This window comes from Staurois parvus, unplaced genomic scaffold, assembly GCF_062004578.1.
Source record: "Staurois parvus isolate SC_StPar_1 unplaced genomic scaffold, SC_StPar_1.0 ptg000929l, whole genome shotgun sequence".
Classification (NCBI taxonomy): Eukaryota; Metazoa; Chordata; class Amphibia; order Anura; family Ranidae; genus Staurois; species Staurois parvus.
Window position 1 is genome coordinate 599,128 of NW_028318725.1, and position 23,106 is coordinate 622,233.

Sequence of the window (23,106 nt, forward strand, 5' to 3'; positions counted from 1 at the left end):
CACACACTGTTTTTTCTATGAGACTTGTAACCACCAACAGGTTTATCTCCAGCTGGGAAATCCCTCTATGTCATTTGTATACATGGCAATACAATTAGCAAATGTCAATGCACATATTTTATTTATTTTTATCTATTACAGGTACTGAGATAGCGCCATCAATTTATGCAGCGTTTTAAACATATATGTTATACATTCACAGCAGTCCCTATCCTCAAGGGGTGTACAATCTAAGGTCCCTAACTCACATCCATACATACACATACTAGGGCCAATTTAGACAGGAGTTCATTAACCAACCAGCATGTCTTTGGAGTGTGGGAGGAAACCAGAGTACCCGGAGGAAAGCCACGCAGGCACAGGGAGAACATGCAAACTCCAGGCAGGTAGTGCCTGGTAGTTGAGATTCAAACAAGCAACACTAATGCTGCTATATACCTACATCTGTTCTGAGAGAGACAATACTTCTAGCACAGTAAATGTAAAGCTGAACTTCAACCAAAACATATTCTCTTTATTCACTTTCAGTTAGAGAGGGGAAGGCTTAGAGATGTTGTCCAGTTTCTATTACTTCTTCTGTCCCTGTTTTACAAAGTAATACATGGCTAAGCATTGAAACAAAATTGTAATCCTTAACATAAGTGGCCTTTGTAGTAAAGAAAGAAAGGCAATCTGTGGAAGGTTCTAGCATCCCAATAGAGCTCCTAATCAATAATGTAGAAAATTCTCACAGTGCCCACGTTCCCTGCTGTCTGTGCCCTGGATTTTGAATATTTGAGCTAAAATGAAAAGACAGAAGATGGCTTCTCTAATGATTGGGAGCAATTTTGTGTATGAAGAATCCTCTGCAGTACGTGCGCATGTGCCCAAAAGGCAGAGCCAGAAGCTGCAATGTCACTGTGCATGCACACATACTGCTGAGGATTCTGGGTTTTGTAGTCTTTTACTGCCACATTCATGCTGAATGTTGTGTTTATAACCGCGGAGGTGAGGAAAGACACCATCCTGTGAGCCACTAAGCCAGGTGAAGTTTGTATCAAACAAGTACTGTCTGACTTATCTTTTGAGCGTCACATGCACTCTGGTAAGCCTCAGAGTGATTTTGGTGGAGCAAACGTGGTGTTTTTTCAGATCCAATTATCACAGAAGGAGCTGGCAATTTTGAGGTTTGTTGCTGCACGTCACATGCGTTTTGGTTCACATATAAACATTTTCTTGCCAAGTCGAGCACTAAATGTATATGTTCTTTTGAATAATTATTTTCACTGTTGAGCTTATATTGTAAGCGCTGCACTTATTTACAATGTTGTTAGTTTATTGTATGGTGCATCTTATACTGTGTTCTGGCTGCTATATTAGAATTATTTCCTTTAGCACAACATTTTTCTGTATTTTCAGGTGTAGTAATAGCAACCCACCAGATCTCACCAAAAGTCATCGTAGTACAAAATTAATTCTCATATCCAGGGTTTCTTTCTCAGAGAATAAGTGCAGGAACTCCCCCTTCTGAATCACTTCTTGGCTCCACAACCACCCATCTTTGAGCACAGTCCCTTGGTTTGACTCCGTACCCACCTCCCAGTACAGATCCTTATAGAGAATACAGAGTCAATTATCATTTTGTGGTGCTAAGTAATTTGTAAGGAAGGTGTTAATGATAACAAGGAAAGCAGTAACATAGATCCCCTGCAGCTAGCAACAATAGATCTCTTCCAGCAACAACAGATTCCAGCAACAATGGACCCTGGCAGCAAAACACCACCCCAGCAACAATAGACCCCCAGAAGCAACAACAGATCTTCCAGCATCAATAGACTCTCCAGCAGCCAACACTGCATAGAACACTCCCTCAACAGTAGATCCCCATCCAACAACAATAGGTCCCCCAGCAGCAACAACAGACCTCCCCAACAACAGACCACCATGCAAAAATAGATCCTTTCTAGTAACAATAGATCCCCCAGCATCAATAGACCTAGAAGCACACCCCAGAACCCCTTGTCATTACATACATTCAGTGCTGGAGTTGCTGGAACTGCGTTCCCCTGCATTCCCGCTGAAAAAAGCCCTGCTTATATCTATGGGAACTCTTTATTGGATGAGGCCATAATTTACAAAATGGTGTGTGCATCAATGTTTTACAGAACTGAAGTCCTTTAAGGATGCTTTATGCTTGAAACCCAGAATTACCTGCTATTTCCAACTTATATTTGATGGTGCTTCATCAAACAATTGCTAAAAACGTTTTGCGGCATTATTTGGATCCCACATAGCACTCTCCGTGAAAAGGAAAAAAATCTGTATATACTAACCTAGTACCCAGTCTTCTCGTTCGGAGTCCCATGAATATGGAGCGGATAAGTTTTCCAAAGGAGGCAGCATTGACTGGGTCTAGTTTGTGCTCCTGACAGTGTCTAAGGTAATGATTGTAGAGAGTACTTCTGGGCAGGCTCACTCCCTCAGCAGTTTCATAGTTGTCCAGCAGCCACTGGAGCTAGAAGAAACAAACATACTCCAGGTTAACAACTCATGGAAAATAGAAAAAAATAATTAGATGTTTACGGAGGACAGCTCAGAACATGCCATTGTAATGAAAATGGAATCTTGGTCCCTTTCCATCTAGTAAGCTTCAGTATGGGTGAACACATTCTAAATGAGTGGCTACTTAAAAATACAAAGTAACAGAGGATTAATTAATGTACTAAAATGGCTAATAAAACATTTAATCTTTTATTGCTATTATAGAAGTCCAGGTTTTGAATTAAAAGAATATTGGGAAGTACAACTGCTTTCATTTAAAACAGCTGGAGATCAGCCATTTAAATCTTTGCTCCAGTTACCAGAAAGTGCTTCCAATTTCTTCTATCCTCTAGTGGCCATTAGTTTTATAATTATGTCCATTAGAGGAATGGTTTATTTGCACATAGAGTATGGATGGGAATTTTGTAAGATTTTCTAGTTTTCTTTGTATTTGTAGAAATAAAAAGGAACACTAGGTTTGAAAATGTGAATTAAATGACAATGTTAAATGGGGGAATGAAACACTGTACAGTATTATAGAGGGAGGTACAGAAATAACAGAGTGAACAGTGAATAAGAGTGAACAGTTACAATTCAGTAGGACCTTTAAAATGGACCTGGTATCAGCTATACTGTAGGTTTTTAATTTAATGCATGCATGATAAAAGTGTAACATTTTCAGGTATGTATTACCTCACAGAAATTATAGTACTTCACCCTGACAATGCTCTCATTTCTTTCTCTTGTCAGAAGTCCAGAACCATCTTTGTTCAGGCATTATCCAGGGTCAGCTTCTATTTCCTGAACTGAGATGCTGGCTCAGAGATGACACCATCAAGGTTACCCTGGTGCCTGTGCAATTATTGTTTGCAAAGGTCTGACACAAACCAGCCCCTGCTGCAGACTCTCACCTTGTGACTTGCTACAAGGTTACATTGTTGCAGTCTGATCACTGGGGGTGAGATGGGGAAAAGGCTTCATCCGGCCTGCAACAGACTGATAGCATTATACTAAGTTCACTTGTAAAGTTGCAGAAAGATCCATTTTAAAGATGAAATGATGGAAACTTGTGCCCATTGCTGTAGGCAGTCCTAGTAGATTTTAAAGTAGAAAGCAACCCAAAGCTATTAGGTTCACTGAAGTGAAGCTGATCATGCCCTTGGCAATTCTGGAAGTATTTTTTGTCAGCTCTCAGTCAAAACACAGATTGTTTGGGAATGAACAACCAACATAAATCACCCACTGTTTTTTATTTACCAGTTATGAATGGTGAGATAATCGAAATTCTATCAATTGAAACTAAAACAATATCCATTGTCAACCTTGTTCTTTTATTTTTTTCTGCTTCCACCACAAAGAATGCTGGACAGTAGAAATCAACCAAATTTGAGTACTGTTCAGATCCATAAAATTGTAAATTTAATCAAAAGTTGAAGGAAAATGTCCACAAAATTGCCAAATGTACGTCCAGCATAGGTGTGGTTTACGGATTTGAGTGGCAAGCATAGCTAAAGCAGTTGATGATGGGAGTAGATAAACTGAAGTACAAAACTGAAGTGAGAGCACCATAAGTACATTTAAGTTCACAGATCAGTGCTTACAAATTTAATAGGTAATTTTTCCACTCACTGAACCATTGGAGAGATAATTGATTTAACCTTTCTTACATGCTAATACATACTGCAATGCATAGCGCAATATATTTAACAGTATAATTGATCAGTCTGCTAATGTACAGCTATCGTTTCAAATTACTAATTTATTTATTACTTTGACCATTTATGCTTCAACATTCTGAATGCAAATTATAACCTATATACAGTCATGGCCAAAAATATTGGCACCCATGCATTTCTATCAGATAATGCACCACTTCACCCAGAAAATTGTTGCAATTACAAATGTCTTCTTTTGTTTGTATTGGTATGACACAAAAAAGTGGAGAAAGAAAAAGCCAAATCTGACACATTCCACGCAAAACTCCAAAATTGGGCTGGACAAAATTATTGACATTCTCAATTTAATATTTGGTAGCACACTCCTTGAAAAAAATAACTGAAATCAATCGCTTCCTGTAACCATCAATGAGTTTCTTACACCTCTCTAATAGAATTTTGGACCATTATTTTGCCAACTGCAGGGGTACCAATATTTTTGGCCATGACTATGTGTAGATGTGTGTACATACATATACAGATAGAAACACAACACATACTATATAGAAAGTATTCATCATACTTTCCCTGTACGTAATTGAAATTATAGTATACACTTTAGTAAAAACTTTGTAAGTAAACAGCTCTTATCCTGTTAGAAGTATATTGTAGAAAATAACAAATGTTTGCAATGGATTTGCAATGGATTTGAACTTCACGCCTACGTGTGGTATAAAGAACTTGTAGTAAAGTAAGAAGATAGTTTTCTTAAGTTTAAGAATTTAGATTGATCTAGCTAAAGTAGTCTGTATTTACACTGACCCAATGTTCTAAATAGAGTGAGAATCATGAGAGGCTGTGGGTGGATGATAGCTAGTGATAAAAGAGAATAAACAGTCACATATTCCATTTTCACAGATTGGAGAAGATATATATGGAATTTAAAGCAAATAAGAACAAAATGAAAAAATGAAGATTTAATATCAGTTTCAGATAAAGATAGCAAGATTCATTAATATAGACATTCAGATTATTAGGGCAGACAGCTGTGTTTAGGCATGAGTGTAGTAGGTGTATCATATGCCATAAATAGTGTGTAGGTGTAGAAGACAAATTTAAGATGATATTGCATCAGGGAAAGATAAATACTTTCTGCCTTAAAGAAAACGGTCTTGCACTACCCCATTCACACTAACAAGATCAGACATCGCAGTCTCAAAGTGCATGCCAAAGTACACTATTCCATTGATTAAATTGCACAGGCTGTCTATAATGCTATAGCAGGCAGGGTGCCACAGCCTATGTGGCAAAGCATACATTTGGATAAGATTTTGATGATACAATCAAAACGCACGTCTCTTCAGTGCTTATATTACTTGACCACCAAAAGCCTGACCATTCCTTTACAATGGTGTACACAGAACACCTTTTTTTCAGAATAGCTGCATATGGAACAAGATATTGCCAGAAGGCAGGTAAGATCTAATACTATGTGTGAGGAATAAGCCTTTGGTCTAGAAAGCCCTTGATGCAAAAATGTATATTTTACATTTAGATATTTATGGAGTCTGGCTTCACACCTATGCGCTACAGATCATACCTGAGTTGCATAATTTAGCACATAACCACAACTCATAGTAAGTCATTGCATTTTGTGAGGTGTGTTGCAGTACCACTCATTCAGAATGCCACTAGAATGCTCAACTACGCAAGTGGCAATGCGTGTTCACTGCATTGCATCATATTGCACATGCCATGCATGTTAAAAAACATAGCTTAGACATTTGTCTGTTGCAGTATGTTGGCAGCCCATTCTAAATGACTGGGGTTCCTGAACATAACACACATTAACCAATGTGTGAAGAGACACAAAGTAATGCTTCAGATAAGGTTGTGATCCTTTCCTATAGCCAGCAAACATTAGGCTGCTAGCTCATCTGAAGGACACAGTATTCAGACTATTTTTCCCTAGCTTCTTCCTGGTCTGAGGTGTTGACAAATTTAGATGAAAAGTGGAGCCCCGCTGGCCGCTGCAATCCCCTTTGTGTGGTTACAAACGGGTCCTTCTCTCACTGTTCCCTTGTAAACAGCAAGACCCATATTCTATATTTGGCCCATTATAATAGTATTCAGATATTCAGCTCCATTCTTATCAAGAAGCAGGGTGGAAGTTTTTTTTTAGTCAAAATATGTGTAGCCCATAGGGCAATTGCTGATGGATCAAAGAAATTAACACAAGACTGCTTCCACTCTTGGGATCTGTTTACAGGAAACAAACCTTGTCAAGAGAACAGGAGTAGGATTAAAACATAATGGGTTCTCTCCTCAATGTCATTCAGTGTATGCCTCTTATTCAAGGGGAACAAGCATTTTAATACATAGATCAGTGCTTGTAAACAGATAAAGATCGATAATGGTGGACAGTATGTATTTATGTATTGCGTACTAGCAGGTACATTATTTATATTGATGAATGTGTATGTCCCCCCTCCATTTAAAATGAACTTATTTAAAAATATATTAGAATTTCTAGTAGTTTAGCCAAATATACCAATCCTAGTGGTAGGGGATTTTTAATATGGTAATGGATGCACAGATGGATAAATTCACCCCGGGAAGGAGAACAGGATAGAGTACTTACACTCTACTATATAGGGTGATTATGGAGTCAGGGTTGAGAGATATTTGGATCAAACATTTTCATGCTGTTCAGGCACCTGTCACTCTGTAGGATAGACCTGGCACGGGGGAGTGACAGTATGATGCCCTTAATAACTGATATAAGGTAGGAGGCTAGAGGTCTGTCAGACCATTCTCCGTTTATTTTTGACAATAGGGTCGAATTATTATCAACAACAAAGGGAACTGAAGGTAAACCCCTATTGGTTACAATTAATGACAGCCAAGAAGCATATGAATACAGCCCTGGGTGATTTCATAAAAGATAATAGGGCTTCAGCACCCAAAAATGTGATGTGGGACACACCTAATGCGTATTGTAGGGGGCTTATAATTCAGCAGATCTCTAAAATAAAAAAAAATAAAAAAAAACTACTAGGGATTGGGAATTGTCAATTATGAAAGGGCTGGTAGAAGCTGAGAGAATTTATATAGAAGAATCAACTAATGATAATTCAGATAGATGGAATGAAATGCAACAGTGTATACTAAAATTTCCTTGACAAGGGCTGAAAATAAAAGGTTTTTCATGAAACGACGATGATATGAGGAAGGAGAGAATACAGAACGCATGTTGGCCCTCCTAGCTAGGACTCAAGAGGACACGGTGCATACCGTGAACTCAATTGGGACTGGGAGGGTCACTATGTTAATGAATGAGATTATAGATGTTTTTAAAAATGATCTTTCAGATATGCATAACTTTAAAATAGGGAAGGGGAATAAGGAGATGGAAAATTTTATCCAAGGTCTAGAGATCCCAACCCTTTCAAAGGGGGATAGAGATATGTTGGAATCCCCCCATCACTATAGAGGAACTGCGAACTGCAGTTTTAACTTCTGCCAGTCATAAAACTTCAGGACCAGATGGGTTACCAACCAAAATATATAAACAATATGGGGAAGCTTTATTCCTGAGCTCCTACAAGTTTTAAATGAGGCGTTCGAGAAGGGAGTATTGCCATTGTCTATGACAGAAGCCATAATTATAATGTTAGATAAAGAAGTAAAGGATCCCCTGCAGCCCTCATCATATAGACTAACATCTTTGCTGTGCGCGGATGTTAAGTTGTTAGCAAAACTGTTAGCCACTGGATTAGGAAAGATAGTACATACATTGATTCACCCAGATCAAGCTGGGTTTATCCCCGGTAGAACCACAGCTTTGAATATTAGAAGAGTATTTTTAAATTTGCAAATTCCAGCGGAAGAGGAGGGATCGAGAGCTATTCTCTCCTTAGATGCTGCCAAAGCATTTGATAGTGTGGAGTGGAGTTATCTGTGGCAGGTAATGTTGGCATTTAAATTCACTCTGGTGTTAATGAAGTGGGTGCGGCTGCTTTATAATATCCCCAAGACAAGGGTAAGAATTAACAACGGGTTATCGGAGTATTTTTTATTGGCACGAGGGACAAGACAGGGATGCCCTCTGTCGCCATTACTTTTTGCGTTGGCTATAGAACACCTGGCTATTTCCATTAGAGCAGCGAGGGAGGTAAGGGGTTTCTGTAGGGGGAAAGTTGAGGAAAAAATCTCCCTATACGCGGATAACATACTCATGTTTCTGGGGGATACAAAGCATTCACTAACTGTAGTAATGGACATTATAAAGTCTTTTGGCTCCTTTTCTGGATTATTCATATATTGAGAAAAATCCATTTTACTTCCATTGGACTCACGGATAGAGACACTACTTGAGGGTGCTAGGCACCTACGGGTAGTGGAAAGTTTTAGGTATTTAAGAATAAAAGTAACAGCAAATCCCAAAACATACATTTCAAATAACTTTACGCTCTTGTTATTGAAATTTAAAGAGAAGTGTAAGGCATGGCGCCAATTCTCTCTTTCAGTGGTGGGACATTGTGGATTAATTAAGATGGTATGGCTGCCTCAACTTTTATCTTGCTAATTCACCAGTATGGATCACAGGAAAGTGGTTCAGGAAGATAGCTACTCTATTTAGGGAATTGGTGTGGAAAGGGGGGCAGGCCAGAATATGTCTTCGAGTACTGCAGCTCCCTGGGGATAGAGGTGGATTGGCGGAGCCGCATCCTTGAAGTTATTTTTTGGTATCTCAATTACAGCATTTGGGAGGTTGTGGACTAAGTGGGAGAAACATGGACCATAGTACACATATGCTGTTATTCTGTACACCCCACCTCAATTTAGTGGAGGCGTTCGAGGCAGAATCCTTAAAGATGGAAAGACAATCCCCAACAATTAATCTGGTGTTGAAATTATGGCGAATACTACAAGCGCTTTGGGTACACGGGATTTACGGAATATGCGCCGATATGGGAAAATAAAATCTATCAGAGCTTGAAAAATTAGAGAATTTTGAAAATTGGAAACAGAAGGAAATTGTGTATTTAGCACAGCTATATGCATCCAGCAGAATGAAAACTGAGGAATCGAGAGAGAAATATGAACTTTCGAATAAGTGTTTCTATCAATACCTACAGTTGAGACATGCTCTGACAGCCCAGTTTAAGGTAAAGGAACTAGAGTGGAGCGATGCCCCTCTATTAGAGTTCTTTATAAATGCCCCATCTACCAAAGGGTTAATATCGAAGTTGTATACAAATATACAATCAGCTGAGCTGGATAAACAAAGAATTACCATGTAGCGTAAAATGGGAAGAAGACGTGGATATATTAACGGATGAGCAATGGAATTATGTCTTAAAATTGTGGAATTAATATAATTATCCCCTGCACAAAAGCTGACAGATTTTTATTATCCATAGAACATACTACACACCAAGGAAATAGTTTCTGTTTGTGAAGCATCCAGATGCATGTTGCCCCAGATGTGGGGATCCGTTGGGAAGTTTTTTTCCACATGATTTGGAGGTGTCTCAAACTATATAGATATTGGGAAAAGGTGATAGAGACAATAGGATTGGTGTTTGGTTTAATGTTAGAGATGGAACCCACGTTGTGCACACTGGGGATTATGGGAAACCATGGAATGTTTTACTCTACTCAGCTGGCAGTGCAGAGTGTAAGCTCGAAAGAGCAGGGCCCTCGAACCCCTCGTGTAGTGTATTGTTACTGTCTTGTCTCATGTTATGTCCCCCTTGCTACTGTACAGCGCTGAGGATACCCTTTGGCGCTATATAAATACTGTATAATAATAATAATCTATATCTAGCCAGAAAACTGATTGCCCAGAGGTGGATATCCCCTGTGCCTCCTAGCTGTGAAGACTGGTTAAAAGTGGTGGACAGAACAATAAGGAAAAAATCAATATATGAAAGGAGGTTTGTGTTGGAAAGTTTGAAGAGAAGTTTGAGGGTGGGATAAGAAAATGTAGGTATGCAATGCTTGCTATATTGTACAATCTTTTAATGAAAGAAATGATAAATAAAAGTGATTTGATTAAAAAAAAAAAAAAAGAAGTTAAATATAAGGGACTGAATATTTACAAAACCTGTTTCTAGTGATACTACCCATGTAACATGCATATTGGAGAGTGCCCATGTGGCGTAGGATAAAAGTGATTGGGCAGCTCTAGAGCCATCCATTCACATTTATGGGGATCTCAAAGGGCAAAATAATTGTATAGCACCCCCATTACCCCTCTCCACGTGTATGTAAACATCAATTGCGCTGCACACGTAGGGTACTGAAGCTCATGTCGGAGTGAGAGCAATAATTCTAGGGCCATCATTCACCATTCACCTAAGAAGAACTTTGTGTATCATAGTTTTTTTGCAATTTGGTGAGTGTGCATAATTTAAGACTTGACAAGTTTGGTATCTATTTACTCGACCAAATCTTTTATATATTGAATAAAATGGGTATAACATTGAGTGTTTGTACTCAAATTCATTTTAATGTATGTTTTCCTGAAAATACCACTACTACTATTTTATTTTCCAGGATCTCGGCTTTCAGAAAATATATACTTTTGGGGTAAGGGTTATAGTAATTTGTAGCAAACACATTCTGATTTTAACATGTGTGCAAAAAATTAAAAACTTCCCCTGTAAGCGAGTGGTTAAAGAATGCCATAATAAAGACTCAAGGGGGTTAACGTTTGACAGAATTGGTAGAGTGTTCAGGCTTTCGAGGGGATCAGATATGAAGAAAGATATTATCTCAAAATCAAACAAAGTGGATGGGTTGGACACATTGGACATCAGAGGTCTCAATATTGTTATAGATCTGAACTGTTTCAATTCCAACTATTAGTGGAATTTAGGGTAGATTCCAATAACAGTATCATATAGATCTATCATTAATTGATTATAGTGCCTGACCCACAAATAGTCTCATTGGGGATTATTAATACTAAGCACAGTATGCATTAACAGTCTAGTGAGTAAACTGCAATTAGGTATATGACCACTAGATGTCACCGGAATATTTTAAGAGAATGTCAGAAAAACTAGGGGTTAATAGATGTATAACAATGGCCACAAGATAACAGTGCACAGACTGCTCCTGAAGATGCCAGGAATGACGAAACTCATGTTTGGTAGAACTCTGCACTGTGACATCATTAAATTTGGGGGAAGGAGGGGGTGGAGGAGGGTGCAAGCAAAGCGGTTGGTGATGTGAAGCTTCCTACACAACCGAGTGAAATGTTCCTGTTATTGTGAATAACTGTCATTTTGTGCTTGTCGCAATACATTTTTATGGTTTCACAAGACAAGGCTTGGTCAGCAAGGATTCAAGCATATAAGGCATATTAATAAGTGCAATAAACTTGCTTTATGAAAAAAGGTCATTACCATCTGGTGAGTTTGGTTAACCACAGTGAGAAGGCAGTTTAAGGATGAAGTACTGACTAGGAGCCATGTGTTGTTTGAAGCAGAACATTTGGGTCACAATTAAGAGTTTTTTGGGGGAACAGTCACATGATTGGTGAACTACGGATCACACTTTATACACATATACACACACACACACACACTCACCAGCCTCTTTATTAGGTACACCTTGCTTGTACCGGGTTGGACCCCCTTTTGCCTTCAGAACTGCCTTAATTTCTCATGGCATAGATTCAACAAGGTGATGGAAATAATCCTCAGAGGTTTTGGTCCATCTTGACGTGATAGCATCACGTAGTTGCTGCAGATTTGTCGGCTGCACATCCATAATGCGAAACTCCCGTTCTACCACCTCCCAAAAGTGCTCTATTGGATTGAGATGTGGTGGCTGTGGAGGCCATTGGAGTACAGTGAACTCATTGTCATGTTCAAGAAACTAGTTTGAGATGATTTGAGCTTTGTGACATGGTGCATTATCCTGCTATAAGTAGCCATCAGAAGATGGGGACACTGAAGTCATAAAGGGATGGACATGGTCAGCACAAATACTCACGGCAGGCCGTGTAATTTAAACGATGCTCAATTGGTACTAAGGGGTCCAAAGCGTTCCAAGAAAATATCCCCCACGCCATTACAACACCAGCCTGAACTACTGATACAAGGTAGGATGGATCCATGATTTCATGTTGTTTACGCCAAATTCTGTCCTTACCATCTGAATGTCGCAGCTGAAATCGAGTCTCATCCGACCAGGCAATGTTTTTCCAATCTTCTATTGTACAATTTTGGTAAGCCTGTGAGAATTTTAGTCACCGTTTCTTGTTCTTAGCTGACAGGAGTGGCACTTGATGTGGTCTTCTGCTGCTGCAGCTCATCTGCTTCAAGGTTCTATGTGTTGTGCATTCAGAGATGGTATTCTGCATACCTTGGTTGTAACGAGTGGTTATTTGAGTTACTGTTGCCTTTCTATCATTTCAAACCAGTCTGCCCATTCACCTTTGACCTCCAACATCAACAAGGCATTTCGTCCACACAACTGCTGCTAACTTGATATCTTCTCTTTTTTTGTGCATGAAAATCCCAGTAGATCAGCAGTTTTTGAAATACGCAGACCAGCCCGCCTTGCACCAACAACCATGCCACGTTAAAAGTCCCTTAAATCCTCTTTCTTCCCCATTCTGGGGCCAATTTGGACATTTTCACTTAGGGGTGTACTCCCTTTTGTTGTCAGCGGTTTAGACATTAATGGCTGTTTGTTGAGTTATTTTGAGGGAGCAGCAAATTTACACTGTTATACAAGCTGTACACTCACTACTTTACATTGTAGCAAAGTGTCATTTCTTCAGTGTTGTCACATGAAAAAATAGATTCAAATATTTACAAAAATGTGAGGGGTGTACTCACTTCTGGGAGATACTGTATATATAATGTGCATTATCTATTGATTTACATATTTATTTTGCATAAGGGTAAGGGCTGCACATATTTTATTTTATGTTACATGAAGGTGATTCACATTATAGTTACCGCAGTTTTGGATATTTTGGTTATAGTAATAGATGGAGCGCAGTAACATGGTAAAAGAGTGACAGTTTTGTTCTACTTAATCCCTAGTACTAGTAGGATTTTACAGAGCTGGAGTTTCCAGAAAAGAACGTCTAAAAAAGTAAACTGCAACTTTTCAATATTTGATCCCAATTCAGCTGCAAAAGTGGAAATGCGCTTTAAGTGAAAACATCCTTTAACCAATATAAATGCTGTACATCAAGCTGTCTCATAACAGTGATTCTCAAACTCAAATACACTGTTGTTGTGATAGAATACTATAAAATATACCATTCTCTTCACCTTTAGGCCAAATTGTGCATTGTTTTTTTTTTGTTTTGTTTTTTTTTAATTTTTATTTTAGAGAATAGAAAAAAAACAAAGGATACAAAGGTGGATAGCTGATGAGGGCAACAAAACAAGCAGAAAAGACAATAGAAGTGTAAGGATGGGATATGCATTGCATTTACAAACAGACCAGAAACTGAATAGAGGCAATGAGAGCTTTCCTTTGCCACAGAAGGGCTCAGGACCCAGGTGTACAGAACATGAACATAAAAGATAAACCATCAAGATCAAAGAGTCTTGGCTCCTGCATTTAGAATTCATGTTGTTTTGCAGGAAAAGAGAATGCAGGTGAGGCTTGATATTAGTATCACAAAAGAGTCTCTCGTGGAGAAGGGCACAATGCAGAACATGAATTTCACATCTCATTGATATTCTCTTTGCTGGAAGACAGAATGCTAGCTAGGCATTGCAGCATGCCCAGTGTTTTTGCTACAGATATATACAATCTATATACAACAAGAAACTTTTAAAGCAGGAATAACGCTCTTAAAGAGCACTTAATTACCAAGTAAAGTTAACAGACCTTGTTTGGTATAACCAGAAGACTGCAAAGGTACAACTCTTGCCAAAAAGCAGCCAATCAGATTGCACATTTTCTTTTCACTAATGAATCAGCCCTATTAGTTCAAGCAATAAATGAATACCAACTAAAGATACACAAAGCTACTCTTTCCAAGCAAAGAATACACACCTTTAAGCATAGCATACACTTAAGACTGTGTTGCAGGTGCAGTGTGTTGCTGCAAATTACAGGAAGCTGTAAGTGATAGTCAGGTACTGGTCACATTCAAAAGTAACTGCACAACTTGTGACCTGGACTGAAGGACTTAAGTGCTGTTAAAAGTGCCACTGACCAATTCCCCAGCGTCTCAAACAGCCTATGGGTACCGGCATTAAAAGAGCTCATCACAGCTCAGGAAAAGTGCACTAAAACAAAGACCCCACACGCCGAGGGACTCAGCCAAAGTGCAAAATAGTAAGATGCCCACTGATGCGTTTCGCCCCGCCCACAGGGCGCACTCATAGAGAATCTATGATTAAGCCCCTGTGATGAGGTGAAACACATCAGAGTGCATAGTCCTGGAGGACCTGGGCTTACTATAGTGCACTTTGGCTGGGTCTCTTAGCAAGCAGCATCTTTTTCTTTGTTTTAGTGCATTAACTTGTGTTTTATACCTGACTGGAGCTCAGCATTAAAATGGAATTGTGGGTGAATAGCTAAATAAACAGTTAAAATACATATATTTGAACTGTTTTACCTGCCATTAGAAGTTGCAAAGATAAACCAGCAAATTAGGGTGTTGCCTGCTTGGCTATGAGGCATGGTGGGAGAGTACTGTACCTGAACAAAATTTCAAATGCTTTATAGCAGGTTCACAACCATAAATGTATTTAATTTATGGAGTTCCATGGAGATCTGCATTTTGTAATATATATCACCTCCTCAATGCCTGTTTAACCCCCTAAATGTCACACTAATGAGCGGTTGCTGCACGACCCTATTCACTTGAATGGGGTCGTGACAGTAGTATAATTCCTGTCATGGCTGAGAAGCAAAGGATTGCGGGTGCACCATATGTACACCCCCAGCCACTGCCTTTCCAGCTAAAGGTGAGCCGTTGAGGGGCAGTAAACACGCTCAAACACATAGTTTCGCTGTCCTCCTTCCCCCAATTACTAGTGTAAACAAACTATTAAAATTTAAGTGCCTGCCCATATCCTGAACAGAGAATTAGCAAAGGGGGTTAAGACCAGTATAGGGACACATGTATTTCTATGTTCTAAAATACCCAATACTGGGTTCTCATAAAAAGCATAAAGCCTAAAATTATAAACCGGAGCCTGGAATAAAGCACTGTAGTAGAGCTAGACTTAAAGTGGAACTTCACTTTCTCAATCAACATTGACTATTTTCAATCTTTATGCTGCTAGCATTAGTAAATAGATAGGAAAATGTATCATATTGACTTGTTTTTAATTTTTTTTTTTAAAACTATTTCTTCAGTTATTTCCTGGTTTTGAGGAGTAGGCAAATATTGTCATACATCCCAGTTAAGCACACCCTCCTGCATGCATGCCTAAACTAGGGGCAGAGGGATTCCAGGAAGCAAATGCTACATGAGTCACCTGCCCTTACTCAAGATGGCCAAGGCCAGAAGTGCTTGGGGGTGTTCTTGAATGTGATTTCTCAACAAAATAAAGCATGGAGACATGGATGGATGGTGAGTTTGCTCTGAAAAATATAAATTAATTAAAAATGGCATTTTTTGTTTGTGGTGCCCAGATGCAGCGTAGCTCCGTTTTAAATGGCATGCCTTTTTTGGCTCATACAAGAGCTGAATGTAAATTATGACCAACTTAGCATTTACTTATAGTGTAAAATAAAGGACATTTCTGAGCAACACCAGTTCCTAGCATATAAAGATCTGTCGACATTATAGGGGGAAAATGCAAAATGGTTAGACTGCAACACTGACAACGTTAGAAAACTACTAAATATAATTTAGTTTTGTTAAAATAACATCTACTTATAGAAGGCCATCATTTGACAGCATCCAAACATGGACTCCTCAACATTTGTACCACAGAACTATGGGAGGTAAGCAAAAATAGGTAATGATACCATATTACAATTTGTGAAAATAGCTCAATGTAATTAAAGTTGAAGAAAGAAAGAAAAAAACTAGCAATGAGATATTTGGCTAAATGTATTAGTTACAAAAATACTAAAAGTTCTTTTTAAGTGTTCTGTGTATGTGGCATACAGTGAAAAACTATCAAGCACTTGAACTCTCAACCCCTGGCTAAGGTTTACAGAATATTATTTATCACATATTGTACAAGCAAATCTGATGGGGAGATTAACTATATTCTCTGACCTTTGCATGTAATCTGTGTTAATTAGACTACAGATACATTTGGAAAAGGTGAACAGTGCCTTGCCTACCCCCAAAGCAGGTCTGAAAAGCACAAATTCCCTATTTAGAGAGAATGAATGCACTGGATAGTTAATGACCTATTCCTAATTAGTCTTTAATAACGAGCCACAGTACAGATACATGTCATATAAAAATTCCCAGTATATTATGTACTGGATACAGCTAAAAGCTAAAAAAAAACTAAGCAACTAATACTATTTATAGTAACTATCAAGGGCCAATAAAGCAGATGCAGGATTTTGAAATGAATTGAATTCTGTGATGCAATTAACAATCTCTGGGTCCAGGAAACGTAATGTGAACATGACATGAACATAAAGGGATAAAGTGAACATGGAGATATGGTTGAGGAGGGGTGACTGTATTGCACTGTAAGCTGTGATGGGAGTGTGCCAAGAGGGCTTCCTTGGCCCACAGAAGAAGATTCCTGACAACTCTTGCGCAAGCACCTTTTTGGTGCCCATTTTAGGGGATTATCTTCATTACCATATTTATGTATTACAAGATAAAAATTAATAGCCAGTTAACCACGTAAGCGCCAGAAGATTTTACCCCCTTCATGACCAGGCCATTTCTTACCATTTAGCACTGCACTACTTTAACTGGCAATTGCAGGGTCATGCAACACCATACTCAAATGAAATTTATATCATTTTTTTTATTATATAACTTAAAAAATGCCAAAAATGTTGAGAAAAAAAACATGTTTTACTTTCTGCTATACAGCATATCCAATAAAACAAAAATGTAAAAAAAAAATCAAACTGTATTCATACATTTAGGCCAAAATGTATTCTGCTGCAATATTCACCTTTGATCCATAGATTTCTCATGACTTTTTTCTGTTGCTAGATGTCCTCACTCTGATGGCTAGCATTATTCATCCATCTTTATATTGTACCAACCCTGAGCCTATACCAGTTTGTTTCTGGCAAGTTAAAGAAGGAGCACAGTGCTGAGCCAATCACTCTGTCAGTCTTCTCTCTCCTCCTATCAGTAGGTTTCTTGTGCTGCTTCTTACTCTCACACTCTACAGCTATACTGTACAGAGACTGATACTTGGTCAAGCTAAAATACTAACACTGCTTACATTTAAAAAATAAATGTAATGGTGTATTAATGATTATAGAGCTGCAATAATGTGTATTTTATAATCTTTTTAGACTTCAGCTTTAAAGTAGCTTTAAACCATATGTCATTAAAGACAAACTTCAGTCCACTTAATCATGGATTTGCCCCATCTCTACCAGCACTGCCATTTTTGATTGTCTGGCATGTGTACAGATGTGCTGAAGGACTCTGCCCGACCTTCAGATTCTGACACAGCCCTCTGGCAAAAATGTGCACATGCAAGGAATTTTTTTTTTGCATACAGAGACACTGCAAGTTTTGGAGACATCCATGAAAGCCCTATCTTACGCATGGACAGGAGACCTGTGTACACAGAGATATGCTGCAGAGCTCTTCTGGGACATCAACGTACACGCAGAACACATCATTTGGTGGGGGGGGAGTATCAAGAATGTCATTCTCACCTAATCTAATTAATGTAAAAAATATATACATTTAACATCCAAATGTGTGAGAGGGCAGAGGCAGGGTAAGATTAAAGCCAATTTAGGGGGAAGTTCCGCTTTAAAGATATGGCCCAGATGGGAACTATGTGACGCAAAGGCACGGATTTTAGTTTTAGACAGAGGCATCCAATCAGTGCCTTTGCTTCACATAAATCCTGCCCTGAGCTGCAGCTATACTAAAAAAGTTGCAGGCTGCTAGTTAACTGAACAAACCTGATCAATGACAGGTATTTATATCTGCAGTGCTAACTATGTTTATACAGTAATCAGCATGCAAGCAGAAGTCACTACTTCTTTTATACAGTTTAGGTCTGCTTTAAGGCCCAAAATAATTTAAGAAATGCTTCATTTGAGGCAATCAAGCTGCGAGGATGTGCAAAATAGACAGATAATAGGCATTTCCGAGTTTTGGAAGTGGTTGTAATCACATGCAAAGAGCTTCTAACAATTACTGAGACTAGTTAGCAATCCTTCCCTTTTCACATTAGACAAAGGAAAAAACCTTTCCACACTTATTAACTACAACCACATATCGACTGACCTATTAGGCCTGTTGGCAGGTCCCAGTGGCATGTCATTTGAACACAGGTGAGCAGATCGGTCAGTCTTAGTGAGAGATCTGCCCATGTTAAATCTGTTACACTGTTCAACAAATTTTTATTTTTTGCCAGTTTTGGAAACAAAAGGATCCATTTCTTAATGAATTTCACATTCTGAGTTCAAATATAACAATGAAATTTGTCAATTGGCTCTAGTTTTTCTGTAAACGGAAAGTTTTCTACTATAGGCGTAATGACTACATAATGCACAATAATTATATAGATAGATGTCTTTCCACAAATATAAAGCAAATGATATTGACTACATAACAAAGCCTAAATGGCATAATATATTGCATAGGATTACCAAGAAAAATTATAGCCATAAGCTAAGTTGAATCATTTTAATACTTAGGATTCTCACTAGTTTTGTCTTCAGTTTGTGTCGGTTTTGCTTCTCTTGGCTTTTCTCTTGTATTCGAGGAAAGGGCTATCTCTTACAACTGCACGTGACCACACGCTTCAGGTTCTTCCTCACTTGACTCAACCACGAAGGATTCTGGTGCTTTAGGAATTGGTAGCCCCTCTCCATGAGGAACTGGACGTATTGCCGATGGAATATTTGGATAGTGCACAGATAACTTTTTCTTCTTATTTAGCCCTTTTACAATTGGAGGCACCATACAAAAGTAACAATTACTAACATGATCTGTTGGCTCTCTCCAAATCATAGGCACAGCGAAAGGCATAGATGCCTTTTTTCCATTCAACCATTGCTCCAGTGCCGTCCCACAAGAATTGCAGCATATATGTGGTGCCCAGCTCTTGTCCTGGTCTCCTATCTTGCAGCCAAAATACAAGTTGTAGGCTTTCTTAATCATTCCTGTTATCCTCCTTTTTTGTGAGATAAAAGTTATTTCACCGCAGATATAGCAGAAATTATCTGCTTTATTCACACAAGTTCGAGGCATTACTGAGTAGCCTATATAAGCATAAAACGAAATGTAAAGACGCTGTCGAACTACAATCAGCTACAGATACTGCAGCTTTTATGCAGTGAAGTGATGCAATTAAAGGCTAATATTGCATCATCTCAGTATACATGCAATTTTCTATTGGTCACCAGTATCAATTGCGCAATATGCAGCTGAAGTTGCATCATAATTTTGAATGGCTTACGTCATTAGATGGGTGAATATATCATGGAAACTAGAGCCAATCAACATTTTTTAGGGTCATTTTCGTTTTCAGCACCCCAAAATTATGTAAGATTAGCTAATTTTATGCCCAAAACTTTTTACCTGTTGAACAGTGTTATAGACATATTGCTCTAAATAACGAATATACCCAATTATATAACATATATATCTAAAGGATGAGGGTATATAGCAAAAAGTGTCTTAGTCACCAAACAACATACTGTATATAGGGTGCATCCACATTTGAGAGACAGAGAAGAGCATAAAAGTTTGGTTTGGGCCTTACGACGTCTCTGTTCTCAAGTAATAACACAGACAGACAGACATACACACATATATATATATATATATATATATATATATATATATATATAAATATATATATATATATGGTATATGTATATGTTATTGTATATACAAATGGATGTATACAAATGAACTGAGCAGGACTGAACTGAACAGAAGTCTGATGAACAATCTGAATAGTGTTTATTCATATCTCTTTGTCTGTTTTTTGCAGTGGTGCAGATGATGCCCATGTAAAGGGGCCTAACAGAGAGGGAGAAATGGAGAGAGGGAGTTTTCTACCACAAAAAAATGGAATTACATTTTATCTGCATCTTTAACCACTTATTTGAGAAACAGATATCCTAGCAGATATAAAAGGGCACACACTCCTTAAGCAAGTGCATCATTTTTCAAATCTGAATCTCCGAGGAAAGGTAAGATTTATCCTGTGAAAAAGCCATTGTGTTAGAAGAGTCTACATCTGACATATAACTTTGACAGTTTTCACATGTTGACTGACTATTATGAATAGTAATTTGGTTCATGTTCAGTCTCTCCCAAAAACATTATAGTGGAAACGTGTAAAGTTGAGACCTAATCTGTTTATCTCCCACTTGCTACCATATAACCAGGGGTGGACTGACAACTCATGGGGCCCCCGGGCAATAGGGATCATGGGGCCCCTGTGTCCTTGCCCAAACTCAAAAAGCCTATGAAAAAGGTACCAGGGGCATCTCATGGGGCCCCCTACTGACCCCGGGCCCTCGGGCAGTGCCAGAGTTTCCAAATGGTCAGTTCGCCCCTGCATATAACCATATGTACCAAAAGCCATTGTTTACCATTTTCTTGTTACTGAAGCTAGGCTCTATCAGTTAGTTAGTCACTTACATATTTGGGAGATGTTTCTGGTAAAAATGTCTAAAAACTCTCACATGATGGCTCCACTTTAGCGTATAGAATGTACATAAGCATGTGTTACAAATGAGTGGTAACATAAAAATTGCACTCAAAAACTAAAACACACGATTCGTGCATGCACATATTATTGGTGGGAATGGTGTATTTTATGTTCATATTTGAGTAAATAGATGAATATATTGTAATAAACAAAAGCTGTCCTGACATTATATTTCATACTGTGTTGTATTTTTGCTTTATTGCGCAGTTATTACAGATTTGGTAGCCTTCAATTTACATATTTATAGCATGCGTACATCTTACAAAACTCTTTATCTGGTAAACTGCAATAACTATTAAACACCAAATTACAAAGACCTATAATTTTAATTTAATTTCCTGATATTATTCAGATGTATACAATGAAACATCATTACCTGACAAGAATAAATCACGAGCATTATCACTGTACAATCAAAGTAAAAAGGATTACACTGATTACGGTTTTTTCCTTATAAGTTATCTATTCTGTTAAGTTAATATCTTTTAGGTTAGTGGCAACTTTACCTTGGTAATCCATGCTAAATGGTAATACATCATTATACGCCATATGACCTGATATGCCTTAATGAAAGAAGCAAAGCATGCCATTTGTCTTATGAGTGATATTAATGGTTTATCACACTCTGGCACCTACATTACATGCTTTGGCATTACGATTATGTAATATATTGTCCAAAAAACATTGGATATCTTGTTTCCCAAAGCTACAGATTTCCAGAGCTACTAATAAAGCAACTCCTACATTTCAATCTTTCAGTAGAGACACAGACATTTGTTGTTATATTCTAGGAGGAATGCCTTTTAGAAACAAGGGGTTTTACATACAATCCCTTTATATCCTATTCACACCCATATTACAAAAATAAGGGTCAACCTGTGGGTTTGAACGCATTTACAGATTAATTGGTGGAACATACACGTTATTTTATGGAGGTGCACTAAAGCGGTAGCATTGGGCTTGTCAAGTGTAAAATGATAGAAATGATAGCCAAAATGTTTTTTTTTTGTTTTGGAGTGTGGAAGAGGTAGAAGCTCTGTCAGTTTTTTTTTATCAGTTACACTTTGAATTTTAAAAATGAGAACTTATATGGTACCACAATTTGTATAAAACAGTTTTAGATTTCTTTTACTTGCCACACTTCTCTCTGCTCACCTCTCCCTGATATCAGAGAAGAGAAGTGAGCATAGTTTGCTGGGAGAAGGGCATGTCCTTATTGCAACACAGACCCACAGAAATCCTGGAAGGTGGATGTCTTACAAAGTCATGGAAGAAGGGGATATTTCAGAAAGAATAATGGTAATAACTCTATGAAGATCCGGCCTGTGGGAGAGAGTGGACTCTAACCTTGAATATGTGACAGAGGCCATGTCATCACTTGCTTTAAGAAAAACAATTAGATTAATTGGAAGAGATTTTTTAATAATGAAAAACATGTTTGTATGTATCAAATCTTGACTCACTATAAAACGTATTGACTTGTTATAAAGGAAGGTAACACACGATTCTAAAGAGGGATTGTGACAATGCAAATCTAGTATGTTTTTCAAAATAATTGTTTGTAGGTAAAGAGGTATATATATATATATATATATATATATATATATATATATATATATATATATAGTTTTTATGGACCGTGCAACCATCAATGGCCCCATTATTTTAAATTTAAAGTGAATTCAACAGTGGTTTAAATGTAGATACAGTTTCTTTAATAATGAGTGAAATTTTTAATAAATAAAGATTTCCTTCCTCGCTAGGGAGACTTTCATTATAGGATGAAAGGAGAAATCTGACTTTTGACATTGCTCCTGTTTTGACAAATTATTAGTTTATACATAGGCAAGAAAAAAACTTTACGTATACAGTGTATAGTGTTGAGAAACAAATAAACATTTATGCTCATCTAGGTAGGCATTTGTCCTTAGCTGGCTCTGCACGAAGAATTACACTATTACAGCCCATTGACCGCTCAGTTCTCGATCTTCTCTGTGCAGAGAGCCAGTGATTGTCAGTCACCGTCTCTCTGCTCTGTCCTTCCAGTACTCACTGGACTGCAGGCTTTGGAGGGGGTGGGA

The 23,106-nt window shown here is 38.1% G+C and overlaps 1 protein-coding gene across 1 annotated transcript in view; it reads right to left on the reverse strand.

The window, feature by feature from the left end:
* RFX3 (regulatory factor X3) overlaps positions 1-23,106 on the reverse strand; it is a 286,275-nt gene that overhangs the window by 38,998 nt on the left and 224,171 nt on the right. Inside the window, exon 6 of the mRNA XM_089656696.1 lies at positions 2,313-2,494. Within this exon, the coding sequence (XP_089512822.1) occupies positions 2,313-2,494 (182 nt within the window). The remainder of the gene's footprint in view (positions 1-2,312; positions 2,495-23,106) is intronic.